Source organism: Dipodomys ordii, unplaced genomic scaffold (assembly GCF_000151885.1).
Source record: "Dipodomys ordii isolate 6190 unplaced genomic scaffold, Dord_2.0 Scaffold35, whole genome shotgun sequence".
Classification (NCBI taxonomy): Eukaryota; Metazoa; Chordata; class Mammalia; order Rodentia; family Heteromyidae; genus Dipodomys; species Dipodomys ordii.
The window spans coordinates 10,137,739-10,147,417 of record NW_012267251.1 but is presented as its reverse complement, the minus strand read 5'-3'; the positions used below and the strand labels follow the sequence as shown (position 1 = coordinate 10,147,417).

Genomic DNA, 9,679 nt, shown 5'->3' with positions numbered 1-9,679 from the left:
TCTTCAGCTCAAGGCTAGCGCTCTACCACTTGAGCCACAGCGCCACTTCTGGCTTTTTTCTTTTTGCTTATGTGGTGCTGAGGAATCGAACCCAAGGCCTCATGTATGCAAGGCAAGCGCTCTACCCACTGAGCTACCTTCCCAGCCCCAAAGATTTTTTTTTTTAAATATATAACTGTTCTTACTTACACTTTGGATTTTTGGGGGGGAATTGGGTTTTTTTGTTTGTTTTTGGCGCATTTTTTTGCCAGTTCTGGGGCTTGAACACAGGGCCTGAGTACTGTCCCTGAGCTTGTGTACTCAAAGCTAACACTCTATCACTTGAGCCATAGCTCCAATTCCAACTTTTTAGTGGTTAATTGACAAGAATCTCAGACTTTCCTGCCCAAGTTGACTTCCAACCATGATCCTCAGATCTCAGCCTCCTGAGTAGCTAGGATTACAAGTGTGAGCCATCAGTGCCCAGATTGTTCGTATACTTTTAAGCATCATATTGAATAGAAAAAAAGACTTGCATCTAAATTTTAAAACTATAACTTTAATATTATACATACTAAAAAGTTCAAAGAAAAATAGTCCAAAATTAATTTTATGTTTAAATGTAATTTGTAGAAAACAATGCAGCATAATAAATTGATTCAAATTTAATTTAAACCTTTAGAACAGGGCTGGGAAGGTGGCTCAGTGGTAGAGCACTTGCCTTGCATGCATGAGTCCCTGGGTTCAGTTCCTCAGTACCACATAAGCAAAAAGAAAAAAGCCGGAAGTGGCGCTGTAGCTCAAGTGGTAGAGTGCTAGCCTTGAGCTGAAGAGCTGAGGGACAGCACCCGGGCCCAGAGTTCAGGCCCCACGACCGGACCCAGAAAAAAAAAAAAAAGAAAAAAAAAACCTTTAGAACAACTTCCAACAACCTAACCACACCTAACTAGCTGGCAAAGATCTGGTGACTACTAGACTTAACTACTAGGAAGTAAGTATGTGTATTTTATCATGTTTACAAACTTCAAAACCTATAAAATTAGTCAGGCACTGGTGGCTCATGCCTGTAATCCTAGCTACTCAGGAGGCTGAGATCTGAGGATCTTGGTTCAGACTCTTATCTCCAATAAATCATCAGAAAACCACAAGTGGCACTGTGGCTCAAATGGTAGAACACTAGCCTTGAGCTGAAGAGCTCAGGGACAGTACCGAGGCCCAGAGTTCAAGCCCCACAATCAAATAAACAAATAAATAAATACATATATCTATAAAATTAGTCTTTACTTCAAAAGGTCAGGACAAAACATTCTAACGAGCCAGGCACTGAATGCTCATTTCTATAATCCTAACTATTCAGGACGGAGAGAGGGAGAGAAAAGGAGAAGGGAAGAGGGGGAGAAGGGGAGGGGGAAAAACTAAAGAAAACTATAAAAAGAAAAGTCTGCACAGCCTTAATCCAAAATTACCTCCTCTAGAATTTCTGCGTTTATGCTGTGAGATAGGTAGTGTGGAAATATCACCTTCTTCAGTTCTTTTCCTGGAACTGGGCTTTACCTCCACACTTTGCTGAAAGAAGGGAGAGAGATGTCTATCAGTTCAGTAGAAATGACTGAGACCAGGGGATGTAGCAGTTCCATTCTGGCTCACCAGTGAGTGTGCAACACAATGGGTTATGCACTTGAGAGAGAACTCTGGAGTTCACAACCAGTCATCAAGTAAAGTCAACACATCTTCTCAATCTCTATGAACAGAACACTAAGAGAATCCCACACATGGGGAAAATAAACTGCACAAAGGCCAAAATCTTCTTTTTAAAACAGATTATCTGTAAAAACCACTACTACAAAATAGCATAATCAAGAAAACATGTGAAATTCTCACCACATACCAAGATTATTTCCCCAAGTTCTTGAGGGGACTTTATAAAATGGCCTGACATAAACTTAACTACAACAGTCTGGTAAAATCTAATAAAATAGTTTTCCTAAACATTTGTGTAAATACACAATCTGAAATATCCACACATCCACGCAGGCAAACACAAACCAAAGAAAGTGCACTGGAAGAACTGAAGATCAGAAGTGCTACATCCCAAAGAAAGATTCAGAGACTGGAACTCTGTTATGGGCAGAACAGAGAAGGTTCACTCTGTCCCTGGTCTGTGAACTCCCAAGAACCTTTCTCATTAAATTCTTATTACATTCGGGGAAAGGCCTTGGGAGTCCAAGATCCACAGGTACAGAGAAGGGGCCACTCTGTACAACAAAAGAAGTCACCGTGTGGTGATTTTACCTTCAGTTGGTCTTGACTTGGAATATCCATACTGTGATCCTGTGCGAGAGCCAGAGTCTGAGCAGCATCTGGATAGCAAGTAAAACAAAAGGAAAACCTTCCCTGGTAATAACCATTCTTTCCACACAAACAGGACCACAGCAAACAACCCTGACGCCGGTTTGGTCCCTACAGACCTACAGATATACTTCTATATGTTGGCTAGAAAAGGCTCTCAAGTGCAAGAAGGTAAAAACCAAAACTGATTAAAAAAAAAAAAAAAAGAAGAAGACCAAGACAGGCTACATTCAAAATAATTCCAAATTATAATCTGGAAGAAAGTGAAAAATGACAAAATATGTTCTTCATAGCAAGCTTTCAAATTTTTATACAAAAAGTAATTCCAAATGCTAGGTATTGATGCCTCACACCTGTAATCCTAGCTACTAAGGAGACTGAGATCTGAGGATCACGTTTCAAAGCAAGTCAGTGAGACTCTTATCTCCAATAAACTACCAGAAAACCAGAAGTGGTGCTGTGGCTCAAATGGTAGAGCACTAGCTTTGAGCTGAAGAACAGTGCCCAGGCCCAGAATTCAAGCCACACACCAACAAAAAAAAAAAAAAAAAGAAAAGAAAAGAAAAGTGATTCCAAGCAGGACCAAATTTGTTCACTTACAAACAACAAAAATATTTGGCCTTTTAAATTTAATTTGTATTCTTAAGTGGTCAGATTTAAGATATAAAAACTTGGAATTTTTCCCATATGTTTCATAATTGGAAATAGCTCCTAAGTAAACCTGCATTCTAAGTGTCCCACCACCTGAATGTAGATTGGAATTTTTTTCACAAAGCCTCATTTCTCCCACTTAATATATTTTTTAAGAAGGAAGAAGAACCAGATAAAAGTTTATCTCAAGGCCAAAAAAAGAAAGAAATATAACCTAGCTTACACAAGTTCTTAGATATTGTATTAGCTGAAGAGACAAATATATTCAAGTACTTGGAAATTTTTCAGCAGAACAAAAGATAAAAACCCAGCTTCAGAAAAGAACTAGGCTGTAAAGAATTTAAGAACTTGAACCATTCTTTACATGAAGCTAAATGGAAGCAAAACACACTTGAATAAATCTGTTTTGGATCAGGTCCATCAGCTATTACCGGTTCCAGAGATGACATTTACAGAAAATATCATCTTCATCCAAAATGGATTATCAGAAAAAGAATACAGACTCTACACTGGTCTGACCATCCTAGACATCAGTGGCTCATGCCTATAATCCAGGATCTGAGTAGCTCAGGGTTGAGATCTGAGGGTTGTGGTTCAAAGCCAGCCTGGACAGAAAAGTCTGTGAGACTCTTATTTCCAATTAGCCAGATAAAAAGTCAAAAGTGATGATATAGCTCAAGTGATAGAGCACCACCGTTGAGTGAAAAAGCTAAGGTAGAACACCTTGGCCCTGAGTTAAAGATCAGTATCAGCACACACATACACACACAAAAATGCAAAAAAGTAAAAAATAAAAAAAAACTCTGATAATTCAGTTGTTTAGCTCAAAGCAAACTCTTTCAAAATTTTAATAAAGAATATTATTTTTTAAAGTATTGTTATGGCCAAGTAAGAATATTAATAAGTTCAGAGAGAATTTTCTGATCACAATACTCTTTATCATTTGACTAACATACAACGTTAGATCAATGTTATCAGTTCCTTAGTAAAGCAATTCTATTATTGTCACATATTACCAAAGCCTTGTTGCCTCACTTTCCCTTTAAATAATGACATTTTTTTTCAATCATCAAAATAAAGGTCTAACCTATTTGCAAAGGTGTAAAAAGTTACATGAAAAGCACTTTTTTTGGGGGGGGAGGAGATCCAGTCGTGGGGCCTGAACTCGGCCTGGGCGCTGTCCCTGAGCTCTTCAGCTCAAGGCTAGTGCTCTACCACTTGAGCCACAGCGCCACTTCCGGCTTTTTTCTTTTTGCTTATGTGGTGCTGAGGAATCGAACCCAGGGCCTCATGCATGCAAGGTAAGTGCTCTACCACTTGAGCCACATTCCCAGCCCCCAAAAGCACTTTTCTATGTTCTACTTAGATACATGTTGGACATTTAAACACATTAACTAGCTATTCAAAACTCTCCAGGTCTTCTACAAAGGTTAGTTTCTCAGCAGCATTGCATAGGCATAATTTTGTATTTCCTAAAAGGTTACTTGACATAAAAAATTGTACTAAGTAGTCTTATAAACCCATATAGCAGACAATACAGAGCAGAAGAGCCACAAAGGTTAGCTCCACTATGAGGATCAGAAAACACCAAAGCCAGGTCATTCTCTAAAACTGTTGCTAGATTTCCAACACAACAGTATTGGAACATAGGCTTAGAGGGACAGAGAAAAGGGATGACTTTGAAACAGAGAGGAGCTTAGGCAGAATCCAAGGTCTTGAGACTATAAGACTAAGGGTGTAGGCAGGCACCAGTACCTCACACCTGTAATCCTGGCTACTCAAGAGGCTGAGATCTGAGCATCAGGTTCAAAGCCAGCCCGAAAGCCAGAAGTGGTGCTGTGGCTCAAGTGGTAGAGCGCTAGCCTTGAGCTGAAGAGCTGAGGGACAGCGCCCAAGCCCAGAGTTCAGGCCCCACAACTGGACCCAAAAAAACAAACAAAGCCAGCCCCAGCAGGAAAGACCACGAGACTCTTAGCTCCAGTTAACCACCAGAAAACTGGAAGTGGCACTGTGGCTCAACTGATAGAATACTAGCCTTTAGATGAAGGACAGCACCCAGGTCCAGAGTTCAAGCTCCACAACCAACAACAACAACAAAAGACAAAGGGTATAATATTTATGTTAATAATTTAACCCATCATCCACCTGCCTTGGCCTCAAAAATAGTGAGATTTACATGTGCATACCACCATTCTAGCCTTTTACAACTCAAGTCTGAAATTTTTCAGAATGAAAAATTAAATGAAGATATGCACAGGGAGGAAGTATGTCCAAACAAATTGGGAAGGGAAAATTCGATTATAAGCAAAGATTAAGGAGACATCAATGTATGGCATAATGGGCAGAGCAAGGACTGTTCAGTTGGAAATCTCTGTTCTACCACTTACCAGTGGCTCTCATATTGGGCAAATCACTCATTCCATTTAAAAATCCTGTTTTTTATCTCCAGCCTAAATACCTCACAGGGTAGTTGTAAAGATGAACTGAACTAAGCCAGGCGCCAGTGGCTCACACCTATAATCCTAGCTACTCAGGAGGCTGAGATCTGAGGATCGGGGTTCAAAGCCAGCCCGGGCAGGAAAGTCAGTGAGACTCTTATCTCCAATAAACCACTAGAAAACCAGAAGTGATGCTGTGGCTCCAGCAATAGAGCACTCGCCTTGAGCTGAAGAGCACAGGGACAGCGCCCAAGCCCAAAGTTCAAGCCCCATGACCGACAAAAAAAAAAATGAACTGAACTATTTTTACAGAACTATATAATGTAGCTCAGTGGTAAATTACTTGCCTCCCTTACCTCCCATGTACAAGGCCCTGGGTTGGATACCTGACATCACTACCAAAAAAGAAAAAAGAGAAAAGTTCTATACAATATATGACATGTTAAATTGTACAGAGAAAATACAAGAAAGAAAACAAGGGAAAAATGAGAATTACATCCACTACAGATATCCAGAGAACAAACCAGTCAGAAAACAAATTTGTCTAGAAAAGTAGATCAGCAATATAAAAATTATGAAATTGTCCATGTATCTTAAGCATGACTACCCCAAGAATGTATATTATTTCATAAATGACTAAATTCCAATAAAACTTAGGCATCACTTACAAGGCTTTCTCTTTCAAATAGAAATCCATAGCTACAAATGCCTTAATGAAAAAAAGACCTCAAAAGTCAATGTAAGGGGCTGGGAAGTTGGCTCAGTGGTAGAGCGCTTGCCTTGCATGCCTGAGGCCCTGGGTTCGATTCCTCAGCACCACATAAGAAAAAAGCCGGAAGTGGTGCTGTAGCTCAAGTGGTAGAGCGCTAGCCTTGAGCTGAAGAGCTGAGGGACAGCGCCCAGGCCCAGAGTTCAGGCCCCATGACCAGACCCAAAAAAAAAAAAAAAAAAAGTCAATGTAAGCTGGGCGCTGGTGGCTCACCCCTGTCATCCTAGCTACTCAGGAGGCTGAGATCTGAGGATCACAGTTCAAACCCAGCCTGGGCAGGAAACTCCATGAGACTCTCATCTCCAATAAACCACCAGAAAACTGGAAGTGGCACTGTGGCTCAAGTGGTAGAACGCTGGCCTTGAGCTGAAGAGCTGAGGGACAGAGCCCAGGCCCAGAGTTCAAGCCCCACAACGGACAAAAAAAAAAAAAATCAATGTAGCGAGGTGTCAATGGCTCACACCTGTAATGCTAGCTACTCAGGAGCCTGTGGTCGGAGGACTGCAGTTCAAAACCAGCCCAGGCAGAAAAGCCCATGAGACTCTTATCTCCAATTAATTACCCATATAATCTGGAAGTAGAACTGTGGTTCAAATGGTAGAATGCCAGCCTTGAGCACAAAAACATAAGTACAGCGCTCAGGTCCTGAGTTCAAGCCCGGGATTAGCACACGCGCACGCACGCACGCACACACACACGCACACACACACAGTGTAAGCCAGGCACCAGTGAATCCCACCTACAATCCTAGCTACTCAGGAGCCCGGGATTAGCATACACGCATACACACACACACACACACACAATTAGTGTAAGCCAGGCACCAGTGAATCCCACCTACAATCCTAGCTACTCAGGAGGCTGAGCTCTGAGAATCACATTTGAAGCTAGCCTGGGCAGAAAATCTTCAAAAGTCATCTCCAATTAACTAGTACATATGCTGAAGTAGAGGTATGGCTCAAGCAGCAGAACCACCAGCCATGAGGGAGAAAGCCAAGGAAAAGCTCAAGACCCTGAGTTCAAACCTCAATAGAAACTAAAATACAGTCAAAAGAAAGCAATGTAAGTTCCAAAATCATACTTCAGTATAAGCTAAATTTGTTTTTCTGATATGAAATCTTTAGTGTGAAAGAATTATTTTCAACATATTTATTCAGTAAACATAATCAATCTAAAGAGATTCCATAACTTAGACTTTCTTCCAAGGGCCATGTTACCTAAACTCATGAAGCTGACAAAAGGGCTTCATGTAGGACTGTAGAGGTAAAATTTCACTACTTGGACATGAGTGAGAAATGGGTTAGATTCTAGTTGAAACTACTTTATTCACCTATCTCTACCACACTACCAATTTTGAAACTATTAAGACTCCAAAGCATAGCCGGGCGCTGGTGGCTCACGCCTGTAATCCACCTGAGGATCCATCTGAGGATCGTGGTTCAAAGCCAGCCCGGGCAGGAGAGACCGTGAGACTCCTATCTCCAATAAACCACCAGAAAACCGGAAGTGGCGCTGTAGCTCAAGTGGTAGAGCGCTCGCCTTGAGCTGAAGAGCTGAAGGACAGCGCCTAGGCCCAGAGTTCAAGCCCCACGACCGACAAAAAAAAAAAAAAAAAAGACTCCAAAGCAGCAGTTTCCTGCAGTTAGTAAACTAAATTTAAAGGGTAGTATTTAAAGGTTTTGGATCAAAAGGTTAGACAAATTAACATTTAGAGAACAGATTATTAAAATCATTAGGTGAAGGTTGGAGATGTGGCTCATCAGTAGAGCACCTGCCTACCAATTATGAGGCCCTCACTTCAAATTTCTGTATCATAAAACATATGTGTATGTGTATATACATATATGCATCATATATGCATATATATGTACACCATTATGGAAACATGTCTTAGGGAACCTTTGTAATACATGGATCAGACTGACACTACTGGAGCCCACAGAATCTTAACATGACTGAAAGAAAGGAGGACAAACAGATCTTACATGACTGATGTGATGAAATGGAAGTACTAAGAACCATCTATGAAGATCTCTTGGCAAAGAAATGTAAACTTGAATCTATTCAAACATTATTAGTTTACCAAAACTAGGGAGGACAAAGAAACACGTTAAACAATCACAAGGATACAATAAATGTGTGAAATTCTACCAGATAAATGACTCATCATTTCTCAAACAATAAGGGACAATGAAAAAAAAGGGAGTTTCCACATGACAACTGGGTTACTATAGTTAACTTACTGTATATTCAAATAGCTACAAGTGAGGACTTTTAATAGTTCTGACACACAAAAAAATGATACTTGCGGGTGACAGATATGCCTAATTCAATTATTGCACATACATTTAATAAATGTGATGAAATAGGTAGTATTCCAGAAATATGTATACCTATTATATGTCATTTTTTTAAAGACTAAGTTTTATTATTGAATAAAAGTGTTAATTAAAGCCAAATCAAAACACACACAAAAAAGATAGTTAAGTTTTGTAGACTGAAAACACATATTATCAGCCAAGTCTGATGTGTAAACTTTGGCTCCTGACTTGAACAATCCAAAAATAAAAGGTATTATTGAGGTAACTGAGGGGAGACTTATTAAATAGAATTATGGAATATTTATTAATTTTGTTATTACTGAATGCAATAATGGTGTGTAGTTCTGTTTGAAGGAAAAGATTTCTGATTTGTGAGATCTGTTTTTAGTAATATAAAGCAAATATGGTCAAGTGTTTATAATTACTAAGTCTTGGGAGGTAGGCACCTCTATTCTCAGTATGCTTTCACAGTGAAAGATTTAACATAGTAACATTTGATATGACAGATTATATTCCTTCTAGTCATAAAGAAGGTAGCATTCCATTTTCATTTCAATCATCCTTGCTTTCCCATCATTTGCCCCTTAAACTCAAAGCTGTAATAACCAACCAAAGAAATATGTGACATACCTGTGGTAGCAGTAGGTAACATGACAAGATTCTTTCTTAGCATATCATAGAGAGGGCTGTTAAAGGAATTAAAAAAAGAAAATTAACAACCCCACATAACATTCTAAAGACAGCATTGAAGCCAGACATTGGTGGGTCACTCCTGTAATCCTAGCTACTTGGGTGGCTGAGAGTCTGAGGATCACAGTTCAAAGCCAGCCCAGGCAGAAAAGTCCCCATGAGACTCCAATAAACTACTAAAAAAAAAAAAAAAAGCCAGAAGTGGCACTGTGGCTCAAGTGGTGGAGTGCTAATCTTGAGCACAAAGAGGTTCAGGGACAGCACCCAGACCCTTTGTTCAAGCCCCAGGACCTGCAAAAAGAAAAGACAGTAGTGATACTTTGATTTTCCATTGAATAATAAATGTATTTCTGATGTTATCTCTCAACTTTCTCTACTAAGTATTGGCAGAATCTTTTCCCAGAATTTTTTTAATTATTTAAATATTAAAAATGCTTAGCTGGGTGCTGGTGGCAGACACCTATAATCCTAGATACTCAGGA

General features: G+C 39.8%; 1 protein-coding gene across 2 annotated transcripts in view; it reads right to left on the bottom strand.

Annotated features, from left to right (window-relative positions):
• The window catches only part of Mdm4 (MDM4, p53 regulator), a 22,987-nt gene that overhangs the window by 10,797 nt on the left and 2,511 nt on the right, over positions 1-9,679 (bottom strand). The window contains exons 2-4 of one of the 2 annotated variants that reach the window (XM_013017253.1): positions 9,138-9,193; positions 2,272-2,310; positions 1,446-1,545 (exon numbers count right to left, since the gene is read on the bottom strand). In XM_013017253.1, the coding sequence (XP_012872707.1) occupies positions 1,446-1,545; positions 2,272-2,301 (130 nt within the window). In that variant the 5' untranslated portion in view covers positions 2,302-2,310; positions 9,138-9,193. Of the gene's footprint in view, positions 1-1,445; positions 1,546-2,271; positions 2,713-9,137; positions 9,194-9,679 lie in introns of those variants that run through there. The other variant, XM_013017252.1, reaches the window with a different exon arrangement.